Source organism: Hoplias malabaricus, chromosome 4 (assembly GCF_029633855.1).
Source record: "Hoplias malabaricus isolate fHopMal1 chromosome 4, fHopMal1.hap1, whole genome shotgun sequence".
In the NCBI taxonomy this organism is placed as follows: domain Eukaryota; kingdom Metazoa; phylum Chordata; class Actinopteri; order Characiformes; family Erythrinidae; genus Hoplias; species Hoplias malabaricus.
The window spans coordinates 69,826,942-69,841,511 of NC_089803.1; the positions used below are offsets into that span (position 1 = coordinate 69,826,942).

General features: G+C 47.4%; 1 protein-coding gene across 2 annotated transcripts in view; it reads right to left on the reverse strand.

The window, feature by feature from the left end:
- Positions 1 to 14,570, reverse strand: part of erc1b (ELKS/RAB6-interacting/CAST family member 1b) — a 307,858-nt gene that overhangs the window by 17,711 nt on the left and 275,577 nt on the right. For both annotated transcript variants that reach the window (XM_066667109.1, XM_066667110.1), the window contains one exon: positions 11,335 to 11,520. In XM_066667109.1, coding sequence (XP_066523206.1) covers positions 11,335 to 11,520 — 186 coding nt within the window. The remainder of the gene's footprint in view (positions 1 to 11,334; positions 11,521 to 14,570) is intronic.

Consider the following 14,570-nt stretch of genomic DNA (forward strand, 5'->3'; position numbering starts at 1 on the left):
CTTTTAAGTGCGTTTCATGGTGCTTTATTAATCTGATAGGCCCTGTGTGTGCACACAGACACAGTTAAACACAACTGCTCCCAATCTGAGGCAACATCAGGGAGGACTTTACATTAGGATTTATGTAAATAAATACACGAGTGCCATGTTTCAGCCACATTTAGCACCACCGTGGCTGGAAAGTGGAGTGGAGAAAAAGTCGTGTAAACCTACTGAAGTAGAGCCAGATTTACACACACTTCTGCGATTCATCAAACGAAATAGAAAAAGCAATGATTACAGAAGGAAAAGATGGCACACAGTCATCTACTACAGATTCAGCCGTCCAAAAACATCCCTGAGCGCAGTAAAGGGTTAATCGTTGAGGTTAAATGCAGCAAAACAGACAGAGACCGGAGGGATAAGAGCAATGTGTAAAAACAGAGAAAAGGGTGGAATGGAGAAGAAAGAAAACTGAGCAAAAATGGCTAGAATTCATTCAATATCTGTAGCCCTTATCCAGTTCAGTGTCGCGGTGGGTCCAGAGCCTACCTGGAATCATTGGGCGCAAGGCAGGAATACACCCTGGAGGGGGCGCCAGTCCTTCACAGGGCAACACAGATACACATTCACTCACACACTCACACCTACGGACACTTTTCCACCAATCCACCTACCAACGTGTGTTTTTGGACTGTGGGAGGAAACTGGAGCACCCGGAGGAAACCCACGCAGACACAGGGAGAACACACCACACTCCTCACAGACAGTCACCCGGAGGAAACCCACACAGACACAGGGAGAACACACCACACTCCTTACAGACAGTCACCCGGAGGAAACCCACGCAGACACAGGGAGAACACACCACACTCCTCACAGACAGTCACCCGGAGGAAACCCACGCAGACACAGGGAGAACACACCACACTCCTCACAGACAGTCACCCGGAGCGGGAAAACAGACCACATGTAAAACAAAATTAACTTCACAATTAATTGTACACTGTACATCTATCGCGTTTCAATGAACAAAACAGTGTTAATATTCGGGGGGGACGTAAACGCTTCAATTCAAAACAGTGCAATAACTCAAAACACCTCCTAGAGAACTTTGCCGATGTGTCGCGGTGGTGTCCAGGTTTCACACCTCGATTCTGTTCATTGTTTCATTTTTAAACACATTCCTCTTCCACTCAGACGTGTTTCATGAAGAGGTCTAAATCTCTGGGAGTTGCGCCCTCGTTCCCCGGCCAGGACCGCGATGCAGTTTCCCACATGTGGACGGCTGTGAGAAGGAAGAGAAGGCCGAGAGCTCTGTGGCTGTTAACTGCCTTTAAAGATATAAAGTTGTGGAGCGCAGGCCAGTGTTGCGTTATTCCTTCAGGATTATTATAAGAAAAAGGAATTCTGTAAAAGACATTTGTCGGAGAAAAGCATGAGGGAGAAAAAGAAGACGTAGCAGTGTCAGCGGTGGGGGTTAGGATACTGTTTGATGATGATTTATTAAATGGATTAAAATAAAGGCCTGACAAAGGTCAGAGAAATAAGACGTGACCTGCTGTGGACGCTTTGTGTCTCGGGTGTCTCTCTGTGTGTTTGCTTTTGGGGAGTGAACCGTGATTCATTTATTCTCCCGTATCAAAGTTTCAGACGAAAACTGCGTCACTCGCCCTGTCATGGAAGGATACACAAAGGTGCATGTGTGTGTGTTCACAAGTCTGCAGGCTGTCTCTGACTATTCACACGGAGGAGGGACAGAGTAGGACATTCACACACTTTGCTACACTCTGTTCAGATAAAGGTTATTATTCTCTGTAAAAGTTAATTCACACGAGGTACAAAAAAACCCCAGCAACATTACAGTTGTTTTATGCGTTGCTAACATACACCAATCCGCCATAACATAACTATCACCTCCTTCACCTCCACTGACCATACAGGATCATTCTGTAGTTCTACATTTACACACTGTTGTTCAGCTGTTGCTCTGCATACCCTGTTAGCCCTCTTTCCCCCTGTTGTTCAATGGTCAGGGTCAGGGAGTCGAGACCATGCAGTGGACACAGGACGGACGGTACGGCACGGTGGCTTGGTGGTGAGCACGTTCGCCTCTCAGCGCTGGGTTCTTGGGTTCCCGTTTGGGTGGAGATTCCATGTTCTCCCTGTGTCTGTGTAGGTTTCCTCCCACAGTCCAAGAGCATGGAGTTGTGTGTGAATGTGTGGGAGTGACCAGTGGAATGGTGTTCTGAGCGGTGTTGATTGTAAAGCTTCTTTGGGTTTCTAGAAATGCGCTGTATAAGTGTAACATTAAATAAATAAAACAATAAAACAAACAGGACGCTGTCGGCTGGATGTTTTTGGTCGGTGGACTGTTCTCAGTCCAGACACTGAGGGGTTTAAAAACTCCAGCAGCACTGCTGTGTCTGATACACTCTACACCAGCACAGTACACAATAACACACCACCACCACGTCAGTGTCACTGCAGCGCTGAGAATGATCCACCACCACATCACACCTGCTCTGTGGGGGTCCTGAGCGCTGAGGAACAGGGGGAACGGGGGGTAACAAAGTATGCAGAGAAACAGGTAGACTACAGTCTGTAATTGTTGGACTACAAAGTGCTCCCGTCTGCTCAGTGGAGCTAAGAAAAAGACAGTGAGTGGCTGCAATGTTGTGGCTGATTGGTTCCGTATTGGTATCTGGTCTGACCTATCGGAGAAGGATGGATATAAAGAAAACAAGAGGGTGTGGGTGTGAAAGGATGAGTGGAAGAAAAAAGAACACAGGACACAGAGAAAACACAGAGACTGCACTTGAGCGTAAAGGGCTCCACTTCCAGGTTTTACAGGGCTCCATTAATCGTGGCTGAGTGGGCTGCAGGTTTGTTCCGCCATGTTTACTCCCATTTCCTGCCTCTTTAAATTACCCCACACTTACGCCACCCAGGATTCATGGGGCTGTCAGACTGCAGCTCGGGGAACAGTCGAGCGTCCACTGCTGGGACTTTCACACCACTTTCATAATGGACGTCGCTCAAATAACAGCCGCCTATTAGCGCCACTAGCCCTGGTTGACAGCTCCAGCATTCGGTCCAAAAGAAAGTGGAGGAGAGCTTGTAGAGTGTAGAGGAAAACAGCACACTCCGGGGGTCTCCGCTGGGTTGTTTAGTGCACATCAGAGATGAATGTGCTTGCCAGTCAGAGGAAATGGTGATCTGATTATTCAGCTTATGAGAGAAAATGTGCTGGAACTGGCAGCAGGACGCTACAAAGAGAAAACAACCTGTTGTTTATATTTACAGCAGGTGGCAGACGCCCTCATCCAGTGCAATTTAAATCTGTAGCATTAGGAGTCTTGCCCAAGGACTGTTAAGAGTATAGCATGATGTTCCTGCCCAAGCTGGGGACTGAACCCCAGTCTTTGTTCAGCTGTGATTAAATGTGATATAGAAGATATGAACAGAAATAGAATATGAGTGAGAGAGAGAGAGACTTGTTCAAGGACAGTGGTCTAGGCCTAATGGATTATTTCCACAGCGCGGGGGTCATTCATAATCAATCCACTGCTTCCTGTTTAATTCAGAGCGAGTCAGAGAGCAGAGGACTGTGTTTTATACAGATCTGCTTTGTGCCGAGAAATCACAGCCCACAGACTCTTGCTCATTCTCGTCCCCTTCCTCAGAAACCTCAGATTCCTCTGTGATCATCTCTCCATCTGCAACCGGCTGCGGAGCAACATAAACCTCTCCCAGCAGCAATAACAAGATTAGGAAAAAATAATAAACTAAAGAAGCATCCCCTTGCCGTCAGAACTAAAATCTTAAGACCTCTGCAGGGGAAGGAAGAAACATTGGTACATTTCAATGAACTTTAATTTTTAAAACTTAAGAATTTAATTATTCATTGATTCATTGTCTGTTCCCGGAAGGGGGCGCCAGTCCTTCATAGGGAGACACACACTCACACCTACAGACACTTTTGAGTCACCAATCCACCTACCAACGAGGGTTTTTGGGCCGTGGGATGGAAACCGGAGCACCTGGAGGAAACCCACGCAGACACAGAGAGAACACACCACACTCCTCACAGACAGTCACCCGGAGGAAACCCACGCAGACACAGAGAGAACACACCACACTCCTCACAGACAGTCACCCGGAGGAAACCCACACAGACACAGGGAGAACACACCACACTCCTCCTCACAGACAGTCACCCGGAGGAAACCCACGCAGACACAGAGAGAACACACCACACTCCTCACAGACAGTCACCCGGAGGAAACCCACGCAGACACAGAGAGAACACACCACACTCCTCACAGACAGTCACCCGGAGGAAACCCACGCAGACACAGAGAGAACACACCACACTCCTCACAGACAGTCACCCGGAGGAAACCCACGCAGACACAGAGAGAACACACCACACTCCTCACAGACAGTCACCCGGAGGAAACCCACGCAGACACAGAGAGAACACACCACACTCCTCACAGACAGTCACCCGGAGGAAACCCACGCAGACACAGAGAGAACACACCACACTCCTCACAGACAGTCACCCTGAGGAAACCCACGCAGACACAGGGAGAACACACCACACTCCTCACAGACAGTCACCCGGAGGAAACCCACGCAGACACAGGGAGAACACACCACACTCCTCACAGACAGTCACCCGGAGGAAACCCACGCAGACACAGAGAGAACACACCACACTCCTCACAGACAGTCACCCGGAGGAAACCCACGCAGACAAAGGGAGAACACACCACACTCCTCACAGACAGTCACCCGGAGGAAACCCACGCAGACACAGGGAGAACACACCACACTCCTCACAGACAGTCACCCGGAGGAAACCCACGCAGACACAGAGAGAACACACCACACTCCTCACAGACAGTCACCCGGAGGAAACCCACGCAGACACAGGGAGAACACACCACACTTATTATTATATAACACAGTGTTAAGACAGGCTTCCATTTTCATCTAATTTCAAACTATTACAATGTTTAATCTTTTTTTATCTTATTAAGAACATACAGCCATCATTGGAGTTGGACCTAACACTAATTTATTTTATTTTCCTTAAAAGGTAAAGTCATTTTGTCCTCCCCCTGGAAACGTACTCTTCTGGAGATTCATGCTTTTGTTCTGAAGTCTGTTTAGTCTTCACTGCTGTGAAGAAACTACTCTGAGAAAGCATCACACATACGACTTAACATCCCGTACCCTGTAAAAGCCTCTTCAGATTTACCAAACACAAAACGCTCCTGTCTCAGTTTACACACACTCTAATGCTGCTTTGAGGAGATGCCTTCGGGAGAGTGTGGACCCGAGAGGGCTGAACAAGAGAAAGCCTCTTTCAATGTGGCCTTAATCATCTTCCTGTGCGCCAGTCGTTCAAACAAAGATGTAACATCCTGTGAACAGCTCAAACCAAATAAAACAAACTTTAACACTAGGAGGGGAGGGGAAAACAGGCGGGGGAACGCTCATAAAACAGGCCTGACCACAACAGAGGATGAGCTGGCAGCCAGGCCTAATAAGGTGGTCTGGCATAGTGGCGTTCAATAAAAGGAAGGTCCTGTACTCCTAAGTGTGTGTGTGTGTGTTTTATAACTAGGTTTATTGACGCTCCACTGATAAATACTCTGTGTGTTTGGGTCTCTGCGAGTCTTCCAGGTCTTCCAGTGAGTCAGAAACTACCTTTTGATTACTTCAATTCTGGGCCAAGTGGCCATTAACTATAAATGATGTTTCTGAGGTAATCAGACGGAACATAATGCACAGTTGAAAAATGTCAAAAAACTGAAATAATGAAAATACCTGGTCAAATTGAGACTCTCTACAACCTTGGAAGACTAGAGCAACACTGTCACTAGAGCAACACCACTCGCCTCACATCTGGAAACATCCACACGTGGGTCTGAAAGGATGTGTCCCTTTCAAGCAGCCACTGCTGAGCAAATCAAACCAAGAACCTGTGGACGTTTTCAGAACAGTGGACTGACCAGAGTCTTAAGCCCGGTGTCACTGGGTGTAGTTGGGTTTATGGGGATGATACAAGGCACAAGACAATGTCTAAGACTGTTGAAAGTATCCTGAAACAAAAGCAAACAGAAACTAGGCAAGTCTAGATTTGCCGGACTGCCATTAGCCATAGAGCCATTGTCACAAAGGCATTTCTAGCATTTTCAAAAACAGGAAATGTCTGTCTATCTGTCTATCTTTACACTTATATAGGACTGCATCGGGCACTAGGGGTTCACCCAGGACAGAGCGCCAATCCATATCTAGGCACACACTCATTCACTCACACACCAGGACAGTTATGAGTGAAGCCAATTCACCTAACTTCCATGTTTTTGGACTGTGGGAGGAAACCGGAGCCCCCGGAGGAGACCCACACAGACACAGGGAGAACATGGAAACTCCACCCAAATGGGACTTGAACCCAAAAACGTGCTCACCACTAAGCCACCATGCCGCCTATTCCAGGTGAGATATAATATTGTGTAAATGTTGCTGAGTTCAGAGCCGTCCTACGCTTGTGAACTAACCAAAGCTGAGCCGAGGCTCTGGCCAACGCGCCAAACACATCCCCAGAAACACACACAAAACGAGCATGTTCCCATCTTATTTCCTATTATTCAGTCACGGTTCGCGCTGAAGAACCTACTGTTCTTTGTTTCCAGTTGGGAATGACTTTTTCTGGTTCGCAAACAAGTTTATGTCAGTGGAAATGCATCAAACGGTTACAAATTTAGTTCACAAACTGTAATGTGAAATAAGGCGGAACTAACAACAGACGGTGTATTAGCGCCACCTTAAGTAATCTCTGTGAAGTACGGCTCTCAGTTTATACACGCACATGTGTGTTTCAACATTAGGTGTCAGTCAGTCCGTGAAAATGCCTGTTTGAGGCCGGCCCGGTAGGCGGTCTGGCAAGAAATGGGTACTGTAAAAAATAAAAAATAAGCAGAAAGAATGAATGTACATATTTGTCAAGTTATTGACTGTATATGCTGTTTAAAAGTCAGAGCTATGGGTACCATGAGAGGACATAAAGAGGGAGGAGCCGGAAAGATGGGGCACAGTGGAAAACAGAGGCGAGAGTGAAAGAGAGTGAGAGTACTGAGCCCTTCGTTACCCTCCTCTGTGCCAGCCCAGAGTGCCAAGCCTGTAAAAAGTAGCCCATAAAAAGCTGTTAATTAGGAGATCAGTAAGCAATATCAAAGAGACGGCTGGACCTCAAATAGCGTACGCCCTCTCATAAAAACTTGGGCATTAAGACCGCAGGCCTGAGGAATGCTGCTGGGACCAGGGGACTGTGTATGAGCTCCAATTCTCTATGGAAAACCCTTCCAACTCATCCAGAACAATTTAGTACGCAGTGTTCAGTTCAGCACTAACATACAGCTTTAGATGAATGACTAGAGATCATAAAACTGGCAGAGCAATGTTAGAATACGTTGATAAGTAAGAATTCTCAGTTTAGAAGAACACCATCTGAACAAAGACTGCATTCCAAATGAGAAAGAGGTCAAGAAAGATATCGGTCAGACTGTGAACCCCAACATTTCCTCCAGCTCCACAGCTGAATCTGATTCTACACTAAGACAAAGCTCACTACATCTACTGCATGCACGAGAAGTGTGTGCTGGACCCCATGCATGTGCGTACCACATGGATTCGAGTGGGTGAATCTGAACGTTTGCAGGGGTGTTTGATGTAAAGAAACTTTGGATAGGCAGTGCACGTTTTGCAGAGGTACTGCCGAATCTGTGTCTGAAGTATTCATCGCCTTCCTTTTTGCATTTTTGGACTTGAAAACAGCTCCCTGGTACGGTGTCAAGTAGGTCGAATGAGACCTGGCAAGTATCCTTCAGGGGCGAGGTGGGAGTACCTCCGCTTTCCAGCACATTCCGGCATATTCAGGCACCCTCGCGTGCTGTTTTGAGACACGAGCCTCACAAGAGCACAGAGAAAGAGCTGACAAAGCCACTGAGGAGGTCCAGAAACTTGCAACTTCATAGAAATCCCAATCCACGAAAATCCGTACCAGTCTTTTCACTCTCAGCTGGAATGGAGAACACCCGGCAAGGATCGCCCCGCTCCCAGCTCTACTCCGAGTTGTTCAAAGCAGTGGCTCAGCAGGTGATTCAGATAAACACAGCTTTGTTTATCCACGGGAGGATCCGTCAGAAGAGCTTCTGCTGGAATCACCCTTGGAGCAATAACAGGAGAAGCTGGTATGAGGGTGGGCCAAACAGGTAGCTTCTGCCCCGTCTACGGAACTTCAACACTACTCTCCGTCAGCATCTCTCTGATTATTACTCCAGCAGGTCTCCTGCAGCGCTGGCCGGGCCTCCATCTCAATTAAATCACAGCCAATAATTCAATTTCAAAACGACTCCAGAGAATCAAGGCCGGCTGTGTTTTTGTAGCACGGCAGCCTCCGATGACCGATGCTCAGTCTTGGAAAGATTGGAAAGGCTTTCCTCAGTTTGCGCGCCGGCTGATGAAAGCTGTCTCTCTTTCTCTCTCTCTCTCTCTCAAAGGAAACTAGAATGCACAGACACTTCTCCTCCGTATTCCATATTAAACAGGTCAGAAAAAGACGTTTATAAGGTGCCAGTTTTTCAGGCAGAAATGTAAAAATTCTTAAATATTATTTGTTCTCAGGCCAAAGGATTGTCATCACTAGTCCACATTAAAAAAAAACCTTTCTGTGATTTTACTGCAAGCCAAAAACCTGCCTAGCAGACAGCTCAAGGTGCAACGAAACACACAGGCATTGTACAGACTTTGGCAAAACTGTGCAAGATCACTCTTGGAGTATGGAGCTCTTTGAACATGAGCGAAACCCAAATACAGACTTCCAGACAATTTATTTCTCCGGTCCTGCTAGAGTTTCAAAATGGATGCAAAGCTGAAGAAATCTGATTCAGGATCTAAACCTACTGTCTGTCTGCAGATAATTTACTGCTACGGCATGCTCCGAAATGACTTCAGCTGGAACAAAAATCACCTCAAAATGTGTACAGGACTGTGCAAATGTCAGAAGCAGTGGCGGATGCTGGTCTTTCAAGGAGGGGAAGTCCTTTTTAAGAAAATGATCTGTGACCCTGTCGTACCAACAAGGCGTCTTTTCCAGGGACTGGACTAGTGTCCTCTCAATGGCCAGCAGAGCTAGGCTGCTTAAACGGCCTTGGCCCATGTGAAGTGTGTCCGCCTGTGCTCCCACGGATCTTTACACCAAAGGATCGCTGATTCACTCACTTCGCTGTCAATCAAAAAGGGATTCAGCCTCAGACAGATCTTCCAATCATCATGCAGAAGCTGAGCGTCCGGGCCAGCCGAGGCCAGCCCACTGCCCCATAGACCCCCAGAGACGCTGAGCGTCCGATGGGCGGGACAAAGCCCAGCATTTATCCAATGACGCGTCTCGTTTCGCTGCTTCGCTATTGAACTCTGTGGACGCTCAGCATCTGTTTAAAGCACTGTGAAGCTGCGGGAATGATTGAGAGGAAAGCCGCGTCTTTACCAGTGATAAGAAGCTGATTCTGAACAAAAGTTGAGCGCGTTGTAGTGCATATTTATTCAATGACATGTACACACAACAGTATATATTTGATCACTTATTTTTTGACATTTTAGGGGAAGCTGAGCTTCCCTTGCAGTCTTAGAGCAATCGCCACTGGTCAGAAGCTTCCCTTTTATTTATTTAATTTCAAAGTAAAGACGCTCAACTCCAAAACCGCTTTGTCGTCTTGTTCAGAGAATACATCCTCACGAGTACAATTAGGATTAGAGTCTGAATGCCACTGAAACTAAGACACCACTAGTTACAGGAGTTAATGCTGAACCCTAAAGAGAAATACACAACAAACCTAAGAGCAACACCACACCAAAATCAGTGCTAATGCCTAAGAAAGAATTTGAGAAACACTTCAAAACATAAAAATAAAAATCGACATGTTTCACTAAGTGCAGGATTAGCAGTCGTTTAGATCCTGCACAAGGAGATGAGCCTTTGGTCTGCTGAGAGACTCTGTTCGCTCCAGTCTTGATGACTATCTCCCATGAGACTCGAATGAAGGTGGACGCTCGACACACTTGGGTTTTGACCATTGCCACCATTTAAGGAGGACCTGATCCAGTTGTGGCTTTGTAGATAAGCACCAGAGCTTATATCTGTCGAGTAACGTCAGAGAACTTCAGATGACTGAAGACCTGCCGGGTGATGCTTCCAGGATGAGCCTGAAGTACTGACAACATGTTTCGGTGGTCTATTCTCCCATGCAGCTTGTGAACCCTTCTCTCTCAATCATTTAATCATTTTTTAAATCATTCCATGCATAAAAAGACCCTATTTAAATTAATAACCTGTTTTTAACGGCAAATCTGACTGGAAATTAAACGATGGGAGCTTTCTGACTTTCGCTGAGCACTTTGTGAATCGCTGAGCACAGATTTATAACAGCGAGAGCGAGCCGTCTGCTTCTTGAACTGTCCCTTCCTCTCTCCTTCCGCCATCTTCTCATGCAGTTCCCTCCTCCGCCTCTCTAAAAAAAAAAATCCCTTCTCAGACCCTGTCTCCCTGCTGCTCCTTGGTTTTCTTGGCTTCGTCTCTGGCTTGGAGACAGAGTTGGGTAGAGTTTGGGTTTTCTTTTGTTAAAGTAACAGAAAATGAGGCTAATAAAAGACAAAATATTGGACTATTTATTTTCTGTAGGAACACATTCCACTCTATAAAGAGGCCTAATGGCATTTACACAGAACGAGCCTCATTCACAAAGCCAATGGGAGATTTATGGGCAGTGTGCTTTAACGTCAGCTAGGGGCTCACATAGGGGCCAGGCCAGATGGCTCCAATAATCAGTTGGTGACAAATCCAAGTACCCAAGAAACCTTTACAGTACCTGGCTCTCAGATACAGTCGAACTTCACTCTTCTGTGCACACACTCACCCCCCTCCCCCCCCGACACACACACACACACACTGTGCTAAAGGCGGTTGTGAAAGAGTTCATTAGGTAGAAACTGTAGGTAAAATTACTTTGAGACCAATCTAGCAAGTGTTTTCTATCAACTCTCAGAGTTGGTCATAAATAAGCTGGAATATGATTCATCTCCTGTAACTCCTTCATCCTGTTTAGGGTCATGGTGGGTGCAGCACACTCTGGACAGAGCCCCGTCCATCACAGAGCATCACACACTCGCACCTGTGGACAATTTCACACACTCGCCGCGTCATTCACAACCACGGACTCCTGTGCACAGCCAATCCACCCCTCAACGTGTGTGAAAGTAGTCATTAGCACCAGTGTGACCCACCTGCTCAAGACTCATCTTCTGTAGCTCCTCCTCCCAGGCGTCCTGTTGGCTGCGGTGGTAAGCGGAGGGCGGGGCCAGGTCCTGAAGAATATGGGGGTCTCTCTCGTGACAAAGGGCCATGAGGTGGCCGATGTAGAGTTTCAGCTTACTGCGGTTCTGATTGAGGTCTATGAGAGGGGGGATAATCTGTGAAGGCAGAGCAAACAGAAGAGGCGTTAACAACACACAGCACAGTCTTGGGGAAAGCTTTTAAACAGGCGGGGTACTTTCATAGCATTTGGATGGAATCTGGGTGTTGAAATGTCATCTGCACACCGTGTTGGAAAAGAGAAGACATGTCGTAAGATCACGTGAAGTGATCAACTGTAGTTCTTCAAGGAGGAATGGTCTGAAACGCTCCAAACAAGGAGCACAAACACTGTACATGACAGGAACCGCACAGACTACATGACTAATCACTAATGAAGCCGCTTGTGTGATGAGTTTACTGCAGTTGACTGGATGAGGACAGTGGTGAAAGCAGCAGAATACAACAAAGTACTTCATGTATTCCGGCGCCCACCAGGAATCAGTGGGTGCAAGGCAGCAACACACCCTGAACGAGGCGCCGGTCCATCGCAGGGCACCAAACACCCACCCACACACGCACTCACAGCTACAAACACCACTTGAGCATGGCCAGTCCACCTACCCACACGTGTTTTTGGACTGTGGGAAGAAACCGGAGCTCCGGGATCAAACCCACACAGACAAAGGAAGAACACGTCGAACTCCTCACAGACAATAACAGAGAAACCAAATCCAAGCTGCGTAAGACCACCCTGAGACGGCAGAGTTAGGAACATGGTGAGAACAGTCTGTTTAACCAATCACGGATCGCATGACACAACGCATGTGCTTCAAAACCTACATGAAATAACGTGATACGCTGTAAGACCTGCACACACTCGTACCATGGCCACATAATGCAGTCTTTATTACAGATGTCTTATAGAATCTATTCAAGCCTTTAGAGGCCTCCTGGATTTTGCTGAGGGAACATTTACATTTATTCTGATAACGCCTTTCCAACATTCAGGCCTCACTGATACAGGACTACCCCACACACACACACACATCATCATCACACACACTCTGCTCTCATTCGGACCATATGTGCCTTGGAGCGTCTTGCTGAGAAGTGAGGTGTTTGTGTTATGGAAGATGTGCTCGGCCCAACACATTCTTCTTCCCAAAGAGCTTTTGATCGTATAGCAATGTGTGTGTGTGTAAGAGAGAGAGAGAGAGAGAGAGAGAGAGAGAGAGGTGGTATGGGCAGACAGTAGATGTGGTAGACGTGGTAGACACTGGATGGCAGGGTGTGTGTGTGTGTGTGTGTGTGTGTGAGTGAGTGAGTGAGTGAGTGAGAGAGAGAGAGAGAGACAGAGACAGGGGTATGGGCAGACAGTAGATGTGGTAGACACTGGATGGCAGGGTGTGGTGTGTGTGTGTGTGTGTGTGAGTGAGTGAGTGAGTGAGTGAGTGAGTGAGTGAGTGAGAGAGAGAGAGAGAGAGAGAGAGAGAGAGAGACAGAGAGACAGGGGTATGGGCAGACAGTAGCTGTGGTAGACACTCTGGATGGCAGTGTAACAGGATAGGTGTGTTGAGGTGATCCAAACCCAGGCCACCTTTCCTCCTCCGTCAACGCTCCTCAACCACCATCTCCACACTTAACAGATCGAGTGTCACACATGCTACAATGTTCACTGTTGCTTTTGGACTCCAGCACTCAACCCAAAAGCTCTATTCTGAGGAGCTAGTTTCTCTAAAAAGCGAGAGAAGAGAAGAACGATTGAAGCTTTCCTACATAAATAATCTCACGGTGGGAGCTGAAAACAGAGAGGTCTTAAGAATCAAGCGAACGCTCCTCGCTGTTTGGACTTCACAGAAGAGCTCCCGAACAGAAAGCATCCACAGTTACCTGAGTGCGGTAGAAAGCAATGGGGGAAAGACATTCCAGAGGGGGGGGGGGTGTTGAGGAGAGTGAATAAGTGAAGGAGCGTGTGAGTGAAGAGAGGACGGCATTGATGGTGGGGTCTGCAGCACCGCAGCGCACAACACACACGCAGAAAGACTTGTGTCTGCACTCTTTATTAATCCTTATTACCCCATGTGTCCTTTCCAGGGCAGAATATTATTCTGTTTGGGTTGGATCAGCATGGGTTTGGACCTCCACTGAGTGGATACTGGCTTGAAAGAGCAACCGAACAAAACCATGACACAGAAACCTCACAACAAACAGGACAGATGTAAAGGTTACAGATAGAAAGATAGATGGAAAGAACAAAAGGCTAGATGTCCTCAGTAATCGTGCATCGCTTTGAAGCCATTGCTGTATATTTATGATCATATGAGGAGGCAAGGATCAGCTTCCTCTATTAATAGAAGCCTCTGTGCTGGTCCAGACCATATATGTGCTGACGGGGGAAAGAAATCCCTGGCTTGCACGTCTCCATCTGCTCAGTTATCCCCCAAAAATGATATCATACACCAGCTAAGACTAAAGAAAAGGCAGCGAGGGTATCACCCACTGCAGGCCTGTGCAGGTGGATCACACAGGGTACTTTAGGCCAATGGCCACAGCCGCAGAGATCAGGAGATGAGGTTTTAAAGAGTCAGGCTGATAGAAGGCTTCTAAACCACTGTGACCGAACAGCCTGCTTCCAGAGGCGAGGTGGTTACACTCGGAAAACAGCTGGATTCAAACGTCTTAGATTTAGCATCGATGCCACGCTATCGCTTTCTTCTCGTCCTCTCCTTCCTTCTTCCCTTCTTTCAATATTACATACATGTATACACTGGGGGCGGCACGGTGGCGCTCCAGGGACCTGGAGGTTGTGGGTTTCGATTCCCGCTCTGGGTGACTGTCTGTGAGGTGTGTGGTGTGTTCTCTCTGTGTCTGCGTGGGTTTCCTCCAGGTGACTGTGTGTGAGGAGTGTGGTGTGTTCTCCCCGTGTCTGTGTGGGTTTCCTCCGGGTGACTGTCTGTGAGGAGTGTGGTGTGTTCTCCCCGTGTCTGTGTGGGTTTCCTCCGAGTGACTGTCTGTGAGGAGTGTTGTGTGTTCTCCCTGTGTCTGCGTGGGTTTCCTCCGGGTGACTGTCTGTGAGGAGTGTGGTGTGTTCTCTCTGTGTCTGTGTGGGTTTCCTCCGGGTGACTGTCTGTGAGGAGTGTGGTGTGTTCTCCCTGTGTCTGCGTGG